This window comes from Callorhinchus milii, unplaced genomic scaffold, assembly GCF_018977255.1.
Source record: "Callorhinchus milii isolate IMCB2004 unplaced genomic scaffold, IMCB_Cmil_1.0 Scaffold5, whole genome shotgun sequence".
NCBI classification, from domain to species: Eukaryota; Metazoa; Chordata; class Chondrichthyes; order Chimaeriformes; family Callorhinchidae; genus Callorhinchus; species Callorhinchus milii.
The window spans coordinates 2,763,866-2,781,826 of record NW_024704746.1 but is presented as its reverse complement, the minus strand read 5'-3'; the positions used below and the strand labels follow the sequence as shown (position 1 = coordinate 2,781,826).

General features: G+C 51.8%; 1 protein-coding gene across 1 annotated transcript; it reads left to right on the top strand.

Moving 5' to 3' along the window:
• The first annotated feature begins 1,683 nt into the window (after positions 1-1,683).
• LOC103185301 (excitatory amino acid transporter 5) lies at positions 1,684-17,910 on the top strand. Its single transcript, XM_042335105.1, has 9 exons — positions 1,684-1,883; positions 5,032-5,111; positions 12,418-12,633; positions 13,076-13,118; positions 13,958-14,183; positions 14,724-14,823; positions 15,394-15,627; positions 16,202-16,396; positions 17,759-17,910. Exons 1-9 carry the CDS (start codon positions 1,743-1,745, stop codon positions 17,895-17,897), a joined length of 1,374 nt encoding a protein of 457 aa, XP_042191039.1. The 5' UTR covers positions 1,684-1,742; the 3' UTR covers positions 17,898-17,910.
• The last annotated feature ends 51 nt before the right edge of the window (positions 17,911-17,961 follow it).

Genomic DNA, 17,961 nt, shown 5'->3' with positions numbered 1-17,961 from the left:
CCCGCCCCCCTCCCCGAGGCCCCTCTCCTCCCCCGAGGCCCCGCCCTCTCTCTTCCTTAAAGGGAGGTGTCCCGCTCCCAGGAAGCTGCCGTTTCTGTCCACAGCCCAGAATTCGCCCACCACCAGATGGGACGATTTTAAAGGGGAGGGACAGAGGGAGAGGGAGGGGGGGGAGGGAGAGAGGGAGAGAGAGGAGAGGGAGAGAGACGGAGGGAGGGAGGGAGGGAGGGAGGTGTGGTTTTGTAATAATAATAATAATAATATAACAATCCTCGTGTTTGCCTCTCATCACTTCGTTGAGACGTCTCAGAGCGCCTCACGGGCTATGTTGTGAAGTAAACTTATTTTGCGGGTGAGGTTTGCCAATGGCCAATTGCGCTCAGCGGCGTCCGACACACGGTCGTGGATCGAGTGACTGATTCATTATTCTTTTTTAAAAAAACGATTTGAGGGGTTATTACCCCCCCCCCCCCGCGCTGCGGAAAAGCCATCCGCCAATCCACTAACAGCCGGGTTCACCGCGGGGCAAACAGAGGTGTGCGGAGTAAGGAAACTTGCCTAAGGTTGTGGAGTCCTGTAGCTCAGTGGTTAGAGCACTCGCTTTGTTAGCGAGAGTCCAGAGTTCAATTCCAGGCAGAGGGCGAAACCTTGGGCAAGTTTCCTTACTCCACACGGAGCCTAATAATAATCCCTCCAAAACCAAAAACAATAATAAATTGGTCATTTTCAATCTACGACTGTTTGTGGGACATTGCTGTGCGCAATTGGCTGCCGCGTTCGCCCACAAATATACAGTCAATTCACTTCACAGTGTGTTCTGTGAAGCGCTTTGGGATGTCCTCCCGACGTGAAAAGCGCTACATCAAATGCAAGGATTATTATTATTATATAAGGTTTCGCAGCGCCTGGCAATCTCACCGGGGACCTCTCGCTTGTGAAGCGAACTCTTTAACCACTACTCTGCAGGACTCCCACTTTTTTTGTTTTATGTGCGGGTGTGGGAAAGAGAGAGAGAGAGAGAGAGGAGAAAGAGTTTGCACTGTAATAATAATCCTACAATCCGCCCTTCGCATGGGAAGTTAAACTCGGTCCTGTCTGCTTGTTCAGTTGGATGTTAAATATCCCACGGCACAGAGAAGGGAGTTTCTCTCCTCTCTCTCTCTCTCTCTCTCTGTGTCCTGGCCAGCAATTCCCCAAATAAAATTGGTCACACCCGTGGCTGTTCGTGGGACATCACTGTGCCATTGGCTGCCGCAATTCACCCACAAAATCCACAGTCACTCCACTTTACGGTACATTCTGCGAAGCGCTTTGAGACGTCTCAATGATGTGATAAGGCGTATATCAAATACAAGGATTATAATATATTATCTCCCACACTCCCCCCAAACCCCTCTCCCCACTTATCCCCTGCCCCCTACGACTGCCCCCTCCGAACCCGCATCCCAAGCCCGCCATTCCCAATCCCTCCCCCCCCCCAATAATCGTCTTGCTGTGTGTCTTAATAAAGTATCTTACAACGGGATTAAATGCATTGACTTGGGACAGTAACACCATCTGTCGCTTGTTCTCTATTGGGCTGAGTGCTGTTGGTATGTAAAGTGCTGTTGCATTAGTGCTCTCTCGCTCTCTCTCTCTTTTTCTCTCTCTCTCTCTCTCTCTCTCTATCCCCGAGGTAGCCAGAGTCAGCGGGGAGCTGGATGGAGAGAGGGTTCGAGCGCTGAACCAGGCATTGGGACGGGATGGCTGTGGCGTTGGACTCGGTCTCGGTCAGGGTCAAAGATGTTTTTAAGAGGAACGGGCTGCTCATCCTCTCGGTCTTGTCCGTCATCATCGGCTGCTCTCTGGGATTTTTCCTGCGGACCAGACGTCTCTCCGAACAGGTGGGTGTTGACAAGGCGACACCCGCTGAAAGCGGGAGCGACTTCCCCGCAAACGGCCGGGAAATTAACGAGCGATTTTATCAAGGGTGGGGAGGTGGACTGGTCAAGCCCTCTGGGGTCACTGCCCCGCGTGAGGGGCGCTGTGTAAATGCAAGTCGCTGTGCGCGATCGTGTCCGCGGACGGCCTTTCCCGGCCGCTGGCTCTCCCGCACTCTGCGCTCCGCTCGACTTTTGTCAGTTTCCGCCGTATTTACGAACCGTCCCAAGGTTTTCGTTCGCACGGAAATTGGCCGGTCTACATTTCCCTGTCAATAACAACAACACATTGCACTTATATATACGTTTCAGCAAGGACAAGAGCACACGCACACACACACAAGCACAGACACACACACACACACAAGCACAGACACACACACACACACACACAAGCACACACACACACACACAAGCACACACACACACACACAAGCACACACACACACAAGCACAGACACACACACACACACACGCACAAACACACACACACACACAAGCACAGACACACACACAAGCACACACAAACACACACACACACAAGCACAGACACACACACACAAGCACAGACACACACACACACACAAGCACAAACACAGACACACACACACAAGCACAGACACACAAGCACAGACACACACACACACGCACAAACACACACACACAAGCACAGACACACACACACACACACACAAGCACAGACACACACACACGCACACACAAACACAGACACACACACACAAGCACAGACACACAAGCACAGACACACACACACACGCACAAACACACACACACACACAAGCACAGACACACACACACACAAACACAGACACACACACACAAGCACAGACACACACACACACACAAGCACAGACACACACACACACAAACACAGACACACATACACAAGCACAGACACACACACACAAGCACAGACACACACACACACACAAGCACAGACACACACACACAAGCACAGACACACACACACACACAAGCACAGACACACACAAACACACAGACACAGACACTCACAAGCACAGACACACACACACAAGCACAGACACACACACACACACAAGCACAGACACACACACACAAGCACAGACACACATACACACACAAGCACAGACACACACACAAGCACAGGCTCACACACAAGCACAGACACACACACACAAACACACACACACACAAACACACACACACAAGCACAGACACACACACACAAGCACAGACACACACACACAAGCAGAGACACACACACACACACACAAGCACGGACACACAAGTACAGACACACACACACACAAACACAGACACACACACAAGCACAGACACACACAAGCACAGACACACACACACACACACACAAGCACACACACACACACACACAAGTACAGACACACACACAAACACAGACACACACACAAGCACAGACACACACACACACAAGCACAGACACACACACACACACACAAGCACAGACACACACACACACACAAGCACAGACAGACACACAAGCACAGGCTCACACACACAAGCACAGACACACACACACAAGCACAGACACACACACACAAGCACAGACAGACACACAAGCACAGGCTCACACACACAAGCACAGACACACACACACAAGCACCGACACGCACACAAGCACCGACACGCACACAAGCACCGATTCGTACACAAGCACCGACACGTACACAAGCACAGACATACACACACTCGCACAGGCACGCTCACACTCGCACAGACACACTCACAAATACACAAGCACAGATGCACATATAGATACACTCCCTCCATACACATACATCCATACATATACACAATAGTGGCTGTCACGTTAGGGGGATGTCCCAAGATGCTGGCGCGGATACCCAACAGACAGATACACACACACACACACACACACACAGACACCCGTCCTCCTTCCCTACACAAACCCCTATATATATATACACGCTCACTCATATTGTAATCCTTACATTTAGTGCCTTTCATGTTGGGTGGACGGCAGCTCAGAACTTCACAGGATTTTACTGTAAAATATAATGAGTGTGTTTTGTAGGCGAAATACATTAACCATTAAACACATCAGTCATCAGCACACATGCACATATACATAGACACGCAGACACATATAGTCACACACAGATAGACAGACACGCAGTCACACACAGAGTCACACACACATAGACACGCAGACACACACAGGCACCAGATACGTACATACAGTCACCCACACACTCACATTGACATATAGACATAGATACACAGATACACAGCCAGATACCAGACGCTCACATATAGTCACCCACACGCACATAGTCATATAGACATACACACATAGTCACACACACATAGACATAAACACACAGACTCATGGGTGTAGACAAACAAAACACAACACACACTGACATACACAGATATAGACTTGAGTATAAACACACACAGACACATCGGCATAGACTCATACATAAACACACACGGACACGGACACACACAATTTAGATTTACACCGACGCACAGACAGAGAGACAACCCCACACAGGGACATCTCCTATGTAGTTATAATCGAATCTTAAATGAAATATTTCTCGAATTACAATTTGTGAACAGAGTGTTGTGATTCTCTGCTGAAGACCTTTCTTTTCGACCGCGAAAGGTGACTTTGGTCACCTTCCTCCCCCTCCCCCTCCCCCTGGGCTCGGTCCCGGGATCCGTTACTGTAAAGCGCTCTGAGACGTGGTCCACCGTGGAGGGCGCTATATAAATCCAAGTTGTTATTGTTGATTGGTGTCTCCTCAATGGGTCTCTTTTTCCATTGTCCTCATGCGTTTCCCGAGTCACGAAGCAAACTCTGTATAGTAAACAGAAAACTGCACCGCTATATAACTAAGTTAACCTGACCTTTCAGCGCTCCCGGAAGCTACCCTGTGTGAGGGGCGCTGCATAAATGCAAGTTGTTGCTGGTGTATTTCTATGTTGTATTTATGTATATTTATATTTTTTTAAAAATCGCTTCATTTATTTCTGTGGGTGGGCGCTGGGTTGAACGTCTTATAATCCGAGTCTGTTTTGGCTTTGGATCTAATTATTATAGGAAATAAAATATTTCCAGTTTCCTGGAGAGCTGCTCATGAGGATGTTGAAAATGTTGATTTTGCCTCTGGTGGTTTCAAGGTTAGTGTTGACTTAGCACCAACCGCCCCTTTACCTCTCCCTTCTCCCCCTTCCGTTTCCACGCCTCTCCCCCTTCACCCCCCACTCCATTCCATCCCCCCCTCCCTCCCCCCCCCACAATTTATTTTATTACAGTAATCTTTGCCATGCCACTCTGAATATTAGTAAAGATCTCTCTCCCGCTGCGCATTTTCTAATCTCCTTTCCATCAATTTACCTAAAGTATAGTATTAACAGTGACCTGAAAGCTCCCTCCCAGCTGCTTTCTCTATATTGATGGGCAAAGTAATACTTTATTAAAGGGATAGTGCCTTGTCGGTAGAAAGAGAGAGAGAGAGGGAGGGAGGGCGCGGGGGGTGAGTCAGGGGCACAAGTCGAGGATTGTTTTAAAGAACATAAGAATTTGCTGAGCGATGCTAAGGTCCATCTAATTTGCCTTCCGCCATCCTGGCAGTGGCTTGTTCTGTCGTGTCCCAAACCATTTACTGTACCCCCAGATAAGGATTTGCTTGGCGCAAGAAGACCGAGGTCCTTTTCTGGCGGCCTCCGTAATCCCCCCGCCCCTCCTTTCCCCCTCGTACCCACTCTCCGAGATTCAAATTTGCGCCCCAAATTAAAGGTTCGCCACACGCAGATCCTCTTCCCATTTCACCTGAGGATGAACGAGACATCAACCTTCCCCACTCGAGGCAGCTCTCGACTCTCTCCCCCTCTCTCCCTCTCGCCCTCGGACTTGCTCACTCCTTGCTCCACCGCCCGCCTCCGCTCGGCTGGCTACGACCTCCTGCTCGTCCCACGTGCCCCTCCGCTCCACCATCGCTACATCGCTATCACATCGTCGAGCAGCGACTGGATATTTTGTGGGCACAGCAGTGTCCCAACAACAGCCATGAAAACGGCTTCTAAATCCTGTCTGGAAGTATATTTTTGCCCCCCCCCCCCCACTATTAATTCTGCTCATCTTTAAACTTCAAAGCCCAATTCAGTGTTGCCAAGTGCCATTAAGTGAGAGCCACGAGATGGCGCTAAACCCCAGCACACCTGTGCTACCATTTTTTTGGGGGTCGGCCCAAGGTCTGACACCTGCGGAGACCCATCACCGTTGCTTAAGAGTCTCCAAACCAAGCTGAGAATTCCCCGTCTCCCACCTACACCTGGAAAACCAAGAGATAGATTGTTGGAATGGAACGCGCGCTCAAACTCTCTCTCCCCGGAGGGATGCCTCCTGCTTACCTAATTCCAGAGAGTATTAGGCACAGGTTAGCGAGAGCCCAGGCTTGGGGAACCCCAGCGTGTGCTGAAACCACACGGCTTGCCATTGAGAGCGCTGTATGGCAAGCTTTCCTGCTGCTTGGGCCACCCTGGGTTTTAATTTAATTTAATAATGGAGGAACTATTACCCCCGGTTAGTGATCCACCAATAGAATAATAACCGGGTTCCTACCTACTGCTAAGTAAACAGAGGTGTGTGGAGTAAGGAAACTTGCCTAGAATCGACCCGGGTTCCTGTCACTTGTGAGGCGATTGAGCTACAGGATTCACATGACCAATACGCTGCAGGACTCCAAAATGTAGTGACTGTGTGTTTAGTGGGTGAAAGCGGCAGAACGTGAGGCCATGGGTTTAGAGTTGCAAAGAGGTGATTTCAGGACAGAGACGAGGAAGTGTTTCTTTATTGGGAGGGTAATTAACGACTGGTGCACAGTTACCAGGAAGGTAACTTACTCCACACAGAGCCTAATAATAATCCCTCCAAAACCAAAAACAATAATAAATTGGTCATTTTCAATCTACGACTGTTTGTGGGACATTGCTGTGCGCAATTGGCTGCCGCGTTCGCCCACAAATATACAGTCAATTCACTTTACAGTGTGTTCTGTGAAGCGCTTTGGGACGTCCTCCCGACGTGAAAAGCGCTATATCAAATGCAAGGATTATTATTATTATTATTATAGGGTGGTTGAGGCCAGGACACTGGGACTTGTTTAAAAACCAGCTGGATGCTGTGATGGGGGTGTGGCGGGATGGGACGGTTGGGCGGGGTGTCTGGAGCGAGGAGATCGGTTGGGTCAAGGAGCTTTCTTCATATAAACTTATCTTTGATTGTTTAATCCCTGCTATATGGATGTTTAGTCCAGTGACCGATTTCCACGTTTAGCTCCATAATCCACTTTATGTACAGTGTCTCAGAATCGCCTGGCGCAGTGGGTATCGCTCTCACCGCTGAGCCAGAAGGTTGTGGGTTCAAGCCCCCGCGCTAGGACTTGGAATCACGCGGCCTAAGCTGACGCTCCAATGCAGCACTGGGGGGGGTGTTGCATTGTCGGAGACGCCATCCTTCAGATGAGACGTTAAACCGAGCTCCCGTCTGTCTGCTCAGGTGGACATTAAAGATCCCACGGCACTATTCACAAAGAACAGAGTTTCCTCTCTCTCCTGGTGTCCTGGTCGACAATCCCCCAAATAACATCAGCCGCTCGCTCCATGGCTGTTTGTGGGACACCGCTGTGCACAAATTAGCTGCTGTGTTTTGCCCACAGTCGATTTGCTTCACGATATATTCTGTGAAGAGGTTTGAGACGTCTCAGCAGCATATTAAGGTGCTGTACTAAATACAAGGATTATTATTATTATTGAAGATAAGCGGTTTAGCATTGTGTTAAACCTGCTCTCCGAACACTGACTTCTGAACCTGATCTACAACAGTGCTGGGAAAGCCACTTAAGTCTTTATACTCAGCGACCGCCGACAACATATGGCTCGGCCCAGCCTCAAGCCTCTTTATTTTTGGCCAACCAGGTGTCTGACACACGCGGAAACCCATCACTGTGTCTCCAAATAAAATAATGATCATAATCCTTGCATTTGACACAGCGCCTCAAACTCCCTTCTCTTTTCGAACTGCGCTGCGGGAACTTTAACATCCACCTGAACAGGCAGACGGAACCTCGGTTTAATGTCTCACCTGAAGGATGACACCTCCGACAATGAAACACACCCCACAGCGCTGTATCGGATACACCTTAGACTATGCGATTCCAAATCCCGACCTGGGGGCATGAACCCACAACCGCCTGACTCAGAAGCGAGAGCGTTGCTGAGCCAGGCTGACACCTAATCAAACTGAGAATGGAATGCGCTCTCTCTCTCTCTCTCTCTCCCTGGAGGGACGTATCCTGCTTACTTCAGTCCAGAAAGTGGAGTCCTGTAGCTCAGTGGTTAGAGCACTCGCTTTGCAAGTGAGAGACCTGAGTTCAATTCCAGGCAGAGGGCGAAACCTTGGGCAAGTTTCCTTACTCCACACAGAGCCTAATAATAATCCCTCCAAAACCCAAAACAATAATAAATTGGTCACTTTCAATCCACGACTGTTTGTGGGACATTGCTGTGCGCAATTGGCTGCCGCGTTCGCCCACAAATATACAGTCAATTCACTTTACAGTGTGTTCTGTGAAGCGCTTTGGGATGTCCTCCCGACGTGAAAAGCGCTATATCAAATGCAAGGGTTATTATTATTATTCTGTGAAGCGCTTTGAGACGTCGAGAAGACGTGAAAAGCGCTATATCAAATGCAAGGATTATTATTATTATTATTTATTATTATAGAAAGTATTAGGTGCAGGTTAGTAAGCCAAGGCTTGGTAGGAGCCCAGAGTGTGTGTTGGGGTAACCAGTAAAAACCACACAGTTTGCCATTGGTATCGCTGTCCGCCAAGCTCTCCCGCTGCTTGTCCAGTCAGGACCTCCTGACCCGTTAGGGCTTTGGCTTTCAGGGTTAACAGGAGCTGAGTGGGAGGATTCCCTGCCCCCAGTGACTGGACTGCCCTTCCAGGTCCAGGCTGGGGTGGGACCTGGAATACTGCGGATCCAGAGGTGAAAGGACAGTGTGTTTACCCCCCGAGCTGGGGGTCCCTCCCACCCCGATGTGGAACGTCAGTGCAGAGTCCAGCTTTGCCTTATCATCTGTTGCCACGTCCCGCACAGCAGTCAGGTCACTCGGGGTGGTTGGCGATCCACAGCTTTCTGTACAGACCCCGCGACTCCACCTCTTCAGACGCGCCATGGCCACCCCTCCCCTCCCTCCTCTTTCCCTCCGCCCCCACTCCCCAGTCTCCTCTCTCCCCTCCTCCCCTCTCCTCTTCCCACTTGCTCGGTGTTCGACCCTGTCCATGTCCCTATGTGTACATGTCTCTCTGCGTGTGCTGTGTGTGTCTTTGTGTGTGAGAGGGAGAGAGAGAGAGAGAGAGAGAGAAATGCTCTCTAACACTAGGCTTTAACTTAAGAGTCGGTCAGTGTTGGCGACATTGGCAAACGGGGAGGTTTTGGTCTGAGTTGACCAGTGTCTGTCGGTCACAGCGATCAACAATTTTTTTTTGTCGATAATTGCTAAAATCTCTCATGATATCTTTATCCGTAATCCGTGCGTCCAGCGCACAGCCCCTGCCCTGCGTGCCACGCACTAATCCTTCTATTTATACTCAGCCCGAAATTCCCTTCGCAAGCAACGGTGGTGTCAAGTGTAGTGACTGTTTGTTTCTCTTGCGCGCACTGACCTCCTGACTCGATGCAAGCGTGAACGATTTTATTCAGCAGCAACAACAAGATTACATTCATACAGCGCCTTTCACCTCGGGGGGACGTCCCAAGGCGCTGGACAGGCAGGGATTTGGGCCCGAGCTGGGGGCTGGGATCGGGACGGGGTGGAGGGCAGGGAGGGTGAGTGAGGGGGCGTAGGAGGGTGGCTGAAGGCACGGTCGAAGAGGAGGATCTTGAGACAGACCTTGAAGGAGGCGAGGGGAGGGAGGGAGGCGATGCGACTGGGATGGAGTTCCAAAGGTTGGGGGCAGAGAGACTGAAAGCTCAACCGCTGATGGTAGAGTGGGCAAGGTGGGGGACATGGAGGCTGCTGAGCAGAGGGAGTGGACGGGGTGTGGGGGTGTGAGGGGGGGAATTTGTTGGCTGCGATGCCGTGTAGAAACTCTTCTCCTTCCCGATTGCGCCCCGAGCAGGCGGGATAGTTAACACTCACCCCCAGACAGGCATAGACAGGGAACTGGGTTAAACGTCTCATCAGAAGGATGGCGCCTCCAACGGTGCAACGTGCCACCCTTAAATGAAGAAGCCTCTTTTGCCCAACCTGATCTCCTGCCTCCAGACTCCCTGCCCGCCCTCCCTCCCCCAGGCACAGCATCGAGCCGCTGTTTAAACGAGTCCCAGTGTCCTGGCCTCAACCGCCCCCCCCCCCCACCAGTCACCCTGTTTCCCTCGTTAATTCCGCTCGGGGTAAAGAAACACTTCCTGAAATTACCCCTTTACAAACTCTTAAACCCATGGTCTTGTGTTCCACTGTCCTGCCCCCCTCGCCCCGCCTGCCTTGTCATAACTCATCTCTCTACCGCGGGGGAGGAATCAGAAGAGGAATTCTCTGACCTTGATAGAATGATAGAACCCTACAGCGCAGAAGGAGGCCATTCGGCCCATCGTGGTTGTGCCGGCTCTTTGAGCGAGCTATCAACTAGTCCCACTCCCCCGCTCTTACCCCAACTAGTCCCACTCCCCCCGCTCTTACCCCAACTAGTCCCACTCCCCCCGCTCTTACCCCAACTAGTCCCACTCCCCCCGCTGTTACCCCAACTAGTCCCACTCCCCCGCTCTTACCTCATAACCCTGCAATTTTTCTCCTTTTCAAGTCAATATCCAATTCCCTTTTGAAAGCAACTATCGAATTTGCTTCCATCACCCCTTCAGCCAGTGCGTTCCAGACCGTAACAACTCTCTGACGTCTTCTAAAACAATCGAGTGATCGTTGTAATTTCTCTTCCATCACCCCCCCGCCCATCCCGTGTCTCAGAGCCTCTTCACGTCACCACTCCTCCAGTGAGGGACTGTGTCGATAATAATAATCCTTGCATTTCGATACAGCGCCTTATCATGTCTTCGAGACATCTCAAAGCGCTTCAGAGGATAAACTGTAAAGTAAATTGACTGTGTATTTTGTGGGTGAAACGTGGCACATAATGTCTCATACACAGATGTCGATGTTGCAGACAGCATAAAATCCAGGCATTTTGTCACAATCCGCTAATGGACCAGACATCTGCTGCTGTGGTTTTGACCTTAACAATGTTTGCCTCTGGAACTCGTGATTGTAAACCAGAGGATTATATCAGAGCTCCCTCTCCCCAGGGCGTCCACAGAGTCCTGTTATCCCCTATTACAAAACAGCGATACGAGTCTACAGAGCTGAAATAAGACGTCAGGGATACATTTCACCTTCTCACTCATTCCTTCCATGTTCCGGGCGATGTGACACCAATTATAACGGCAGATTATTATCGGCCACGAAAATGATGGCTCTCACACACTCACTCGTCCTCTGGACGGCTAAGTGCAGTTTAACTCTTGTACTGTCTTTGTTTAAATCTGAATACAATTTACATAATTCTTCCACGTTTCAGCTGTTGGGGGGGAAAAAAACATGGGGCTAATAGGACTTTGCGAACACTTTATCGCAACAATTGCTTTCCGCAACCAAACTGCGGAGGAGTTCTGTAGCGTAGTGGTTAGAGCACTCGCTGCGCTAGCGAGAGAACTCGGGTTTGATTTGCGAAACCCTAAGCATGTTTCCTTACTCCACACGCCTCTATTTACCTGGCAGCTAGTAGGTATCCGGTTGTTAGTGGATTGTCGGATCATTTTATCAGATGCAAGGATTTTATTATTATAATAAATGTAGATGTTCAGTGCATTAAAATGTTTCAGTAAATGGTGTGTCTGTGTGCAAATTTGTGCGTGTTGTCTGTGATTGCGTGTGAATGTCTGTGCACGTGTGTGAATGTCTGGACATGTGCGGTGTGCTGTATCTGTGCGTGCCCGTGCGCTACAACAAACGAAAGGATGTCCTGTAGCTCAGTGGTTAGAGTACTCGCCTCGCAAGTGAGAGACCTGGGTTCGATTCCTGGGCAGAACGAAATGTTGGTCAAGTTTCCTCACTCCACACGCCTCTGTTTACTCAGCAGTAAGTAGGAACCCAGTAGTTAGTCGATTGGCGGATCGCTTTTCCAGGGGTGATAATCCCTTCATCAAAGATACGTAAAATAATAATAATTTGATCACTTAATCCATAGCTGTTTGTGGGGACACTGCTGTGTGCAATTGGTCTCCACGTTTCGCCCACAAAATACAGTCAATTCACGTTACAGTGTATTCTGTGAAGCGCTTTGAGACGTCTCAAAGATGGGTTAAGGCGTTGTATCAAATGCAGGGATTATCATTATATTGTGGTGATATTATTTTCTCTTGGCAGCCTGATGTCGGGGCTGGCAGCGCTGGATGCCAAAGCCTCGAGCCGGCTGGGCCTGATCACCATCGCCTACTACCTGTGGACCACCTTCGTGGCTGTGGTGATCGGCATCATCATGGTGTCCATCATCCACCCTGGAGGGGCCGCGCAGAAGGAGAGCACAGAGGACAGCGGCAAACCCATCATGAGCTCCGCAGACGCCCTGCTAGATCTGATCCGGTCAGAGCTCTCTATTCTAACCCCATTCCCTGCTCTCTCTCCCCCCATCGTGTCTGTGTTGGGGCTCACTCCCCCACTGGAGCTCTCTACTCTAACCCCATTCCCTGCTCTCTCTCTCTCTCTCCATCGTGTCTGTGCTGGGGTTCGCTCCCCCACTGGAGCTCTCTACTCTAACCCCATTCCCCTGCTCTCTCTCCCCCCATCGTGTCTGTGCTGGGGCTCACTCCCCCACTGGAGCTCTCTACTCTAACCCCATTCCCCTGCTCTCTCTCCCCCCATCGTGTCTGTGCTGGGGCTCGCTCCCCCACTGGAGCTCTCTACTCTAACCCCATTCCCTGCTCTCTCTCCCCATCGTGCCTTTGTCAGGTCAGTGTGGTGTATGTTGTTTAGTGTGTTTCCCTCCGCACTGAACTCTTATCTCTAATTTCTCTTTCACTTAAAGGAACATGTTCCCGTCCAATTTAGTTCAAGCCACATTTAAGCAGGTGAGGGCTCGCCCGGTGAGTTGCCTTGTTAAGAGGGAAGTAATTAACGCCTCAGCTTGTCCCAGTAGTCAACACACTCACTTGTGAGTCAGGGGTTTGTGGGTTCGAATCCTACGTCAGGGTCTTTGAGCTCACAGTCCAGGCTGACTGGGGGGGTAGGGAGCACTGCATTGGCAGAGGTGTTGTTCTTCGGGTGAGATGTTAAACCTCACTCCCCATCTATGCCCTGCTCAGGTGGGCATTAAAGATCCCGCAGCTGTCGGGGAAAAGAGAAGGGAATTTCTCTCTCTTTCTCTCTCTCTGTCGGCCAGGACAATTCCCAAATAAAATCGCTTACTTCACGGACGCTGGGATGTCGATGCGTTCTGATGGGTAGCCACGTTCGCTCACAAAACACACAGTCACTACATTTGACAGTGGTCAGAGCATTCACCTCGCAAATGCAAGCAAGAGGACCCGGGTTCGATTCCCAGGTGGGGCGAAACCTTAGGCAAGTTTCCTTGCTCCACACGCCTCTGTTTACCTAGCAGCAAGTCGATTGGTGAGTTGTTTTCCTGGGGATAATTAAACCCTTCAAAAAAAAATACTAGTAATAATTTGGTCACTCAATCCACGACGGTTTGTGAGACGTCGCTGTGTGCTGCGTTTCGTCGACAAAATACACAGTCACTTCACTTTACAGTATATTCAGTGAAGCGCTTTGAGACATCACAGCGACGTGATAAGACCCTATATCAAATGTAAGGATGATTATTATTATTAATGGCATTGAGATGCCGAAGAGCGCTGTGTGAAGGACAGGCCTTGATCCCCCTGTAACCACTCTCTGTGTCTAACAGTATCGAACAAAAATTGTCCCGATCGTGATATCAGTGAAGATATTGGGTTCGGAGCCGGCTACCAGGATTCCCCTGATCTATGGGATTCATGGTGACAATAACTCGGTCGTCATCCAGAACTTTACCCTGGATATCACCCCGCCTCCCGAAATCATCTACAAATCCGGCCCGGGATCCAGCGACGGAATGAACGTGTTGGGAATTGTGATATTCTCCGCCACAATGGGTGGGTGGGGTGCGCGGAGAGAAGGGGCTATGTGTGGGTGGGTGCGGGGGGTGGGGTGAGGAGTTAAAGATCTGGTGGCACTGTTGGAAAAAAGAAGAGTTTCTCTCTCCCGGTGTCCTGGCTGACACTCCCTCACCAATCGCTCACCCTACCCCACCTACCCACACACACACACACACACAGATAAAATTGCTGACTCCCTTCCCGGCTGCTTCCACAGACGTCGTCGTGCGCAAAAAATTGGCTGCCACATTCGCCCGCGAAACACATAGTCACTACACTTCGCTGTAAAACCCTGCAATGTCGAGATACCAGGATTATTGTTGAACATTTGTGTGCGCAGTGGGTGGGGGCGGGGGTGGAGGGGGGAGGTCGGGGTGCTTTTACTGTGCGCCTCGCTGGCCCGATGGTGGCTGTGTCACCATCCATGGCTCTCTGTGCCGGGGACGGTGATCATTGCTGTGTGAGCTGGCACTGGCGCTGGTAGGCCAGGGGCCGGGGGGGTGTCTCCTGTGAGTGTGAGTGTGTGTGTGTTTGCAGGTATAATGCTGGGGAGAATGGGCAAGAACGGAATGCCTCTGGTCAGCTTCTGCCAGTGTCTCAACGAGTGCGTCATGAAGATCGTCGCAGTGGCAACCTGGTGAGTGAGATGGGTTCTTGGAGGGGTGGCGGGGGGGGTGGGGGTGGGGGGTCAGGCAGAGGGGGCTCCCGTGATGGAGTTCCAGAAGGTGGGGAGGCTGAAGGCTGATGGTGGAGCATGCAGGGTGGGCGGGGGGTGGGTGGGGGAAACGTGGAACAGACCAGTGCCTCCAGAGCAGAGCGTAGGGAGCGGGCGGGTTGGTGAACTTTTAATGGGTCGCAGAGTGGTGGGTGGGGTGGGGGTTGGGAGGGTGGATCATCAACAACAACAACTAGCATTTACACAGTGACTTGACGTTGGGCAGTGTCTTGGGACGCTGAACAGTGGCGGAGTCTGACCCCGAGCCGGGGGGAGGGAGGAGAAGACCGTCAGCGCGGTCAAGGAGGAAGGTCTTCAGTCGTGATCTAAAAGAGGGAAAGGAGGGAGGGGGCGAGAGGGTGGGATTGCCTGGGGGGTGGGATTGGGTGGGGGAAGAGAGTTCCAAAGCTTCGGGGCGCAGTGCCTGAAAAGCGTAAAGAGGGCTTTAAAGGTCACGTTCCCCGATCGATCCGCCGGAACCTTTTTCCGCAGTTACTTCCCGTTCGGCATCGTGTTCCTGATAGCCGGGAAGATCCTGGAGATGGATGACCCGACGGCTATTGGGAAGAAGCTGGGATTTTACGCGGTGACGGTGGTGTGTGGGCTGGTGGTTCACGGCCTCTTCGTGCTGCCCATGGTCTATTTCTTCATCACCAAGAAAAACCCCATCGTCTACATCAGGGGCATCCTGCAGGCCCTGCTCATCGCTCTGGCCACCTCCTCCAGGTACTGGGTGGGTGGGGGGCACTGACAGAGCCAGGGTGGGGTGAAGGCGTCGGCCAGGGTTCCTGCTCCATTTCAGCAACGCTAGCATGTACCTATGTGTCTGTGTGTTAGTGTATGTGAGTGTGTGTGTCTATATCAGGAGTATACGCGTGTGTGTGTGTGTCAGTGAGTGTGTTGTCAGTGTTAGTGCGTGTGAGGGTGTGTGTAAGTCAGGCTGTGTGCGTATTGTCAGTGTTAGTGCGTGTGAGGGTGTGTGTAAGTCAGCGTGTGTGTGTGTGTGTGTGTTGGCAGTGTTAGTGTGTGTATGTGCAGCGTCAGTGTGTGATTCCAAGAGTTTTGACCTCAGCGAGAAGCTGCTGTGTCCTCTCCTGACCTGACACCCTCAGCCCTGGTGGGGGGAAGCGGTGATGTGGAGCGAGCAAGTGCTCAGGAGGAAGGGGTGGGGTGGGGGGAAGCGGAGGGGGTCCCAGACTGACAACATTCTCATCCCCCCCCCTACCAACCCCTCCCGCGCACACGCTCACCAACCCTCAGGGTCTGACTCTCTGCTCTATCTCCCCCCCCCCCCCCCCAGCTCGGCCACGCTACCCATCACGTTCAAGTGCCTGTTAGAAAACAACCACATTGACAGACGGATAGCCCGCTTTGTGCTGCCGGTGGGGGCCACCATCAACATGGACGGGACGGCGCTGTACGAAGCCGTGGCCGCCATATTCATCGCTCAGGTCAACAATTACGAGCTGGACTTTGGGCAAATCATCACCATAAGGTACCGCGCGAGGGTTGGCGGGGGATCCCACTTACACTGCTGGGGGTGTAGGCAGCCGGGTGTCTGACACACACGGAAACCCGTCACTGTGACCGGCCGGGTGTCTGACACTCACGGAAACCCGTCACTGTGACCGGCGGGTGTCTGACACACACGGAAACCCATCAACATGACCGGCGGGTGTCTGACTCACACGGAAACCCGTCACCATGACCGGCCGGGTGTCTGACTCACACGGAAACCCATCACCGTGATCAGCCCAGTGTCTGACACTCACGGAAACCCGTCACCGTGACCGGCGGGGTGTCTGACACACACGGAAACCCGTCACCATGACCGGCCGGGTGTCTGACACACACGGAAACCCCATCAACGTGACCGGCCGTGTGTCTGACACACACGGAAACCCGTCACCGTGACCGGCCGGGTGTCTGACACACACGGAAACCCATCAACATGACCGGCGGGTGTCTGACACACACGGAAACCCGTCACCGTGACCAGCCCGGTGTCTGACACACACGGAAACCCGTCACCGTGACCGGCCCGGTGTCTGACACACACGGAAACCCGTCACCGCAATCAGCCGGGCGTCTGACACACACGGAAACCCGTCACCGCGAACAGCCGGGTGTCTGACACTCACGGAAACCCGTCACCGTGACCGGCCGGGTGTCTGACACACACGGAAACCCGTCACTGTGACCGGCGGGTGTCTGACACACACGGAAACCCGTCACCGTGACCGGCCGGGTGTCTGACACACACGGAAACCCATCACCGCGATCAGCCGGGTGTCTGACACACACGGAAACCCGTCGCTATAATTAAGAGAGTATCCAAAGGACTCTTCACATGAGACGTTAAACCGAGCCCTGTTCAGGTGGACGTTAAAGAATCCGCAGGGCTTTGAAAGCGTTTTCTCTCCCGGTTTCCTGACTGACAATTTGTGGGATATTCCCGCCTTCACCCACAAAAATGCACAGTCATTATATACTATATACCATATACCCCCTATGGAGATCCCGGGAAGCGCTTTGACAGGTCTTTCCGATGTGAAAAGCACTGAATCAATCCAACTTGTTTCCTTATCACTGCTTCACTCTCGCTGCCGTTTTCTCTCTCTTATTCCCTAGCGCTCCGGGTGAAGGGCGCTATATAAGCTGTGAAGCGCTTTGAGACGTCTGGAAGACGCGATAAGGCGCTGTGTCAAATGCAAAGCTTATTATACCTTTTTTTTCTTTGTTTCTCTTTCTCCTCTCTGTGTCTCTCTTTCTCTCTCTCTGTCTATCTGTCTCCCCCGCCCTCTCTCGCTCTCTCTCTCTCTCGCCGCGTCTCTCACCCTGCCCCCGCCTGTTATAGTATCACAGCGACGGCGGCCAGTATTGGAGCTGCAGGGATCCCCCAGGCCGGGCTGGTGACCATGGTCATCGTCCTGACCTCTGTCGGGTTGCCCACCGACGACATCACTCTCATCATCGCCGTGGACTGGGCTCTGTGAGTTCCTCTGCTTTCCCTCCCCAAGCACACAGTCACTACACTTTACGCTAACATCCTGCGAAGCG

Bases quoted from the DNA above. Each gene is read 5' to 3' on its own strand.
- LOC103185301 (XM_042335105.1), top strand. From the start codon at position 1,743: ATGGCTGTGGCGTTGGACTCGGTCTCGGTCAGGGTCAAAGATGTTTTT. The intron at 1,884-5,031 runs GTGGGTGTTGAC...TAATTATTATAG, and splicing joins CCAGACGTCTCTCCGAACAG to GAAATAAAATATTTCCAGTT. The intron at 15,628-16,201 runs GTACTGGGTGGG...CCCCCCCCCCAG, and splicing joins GCTCTGGCCACCTCCTCCAG to CTCGGCCACGCTACCCATCA.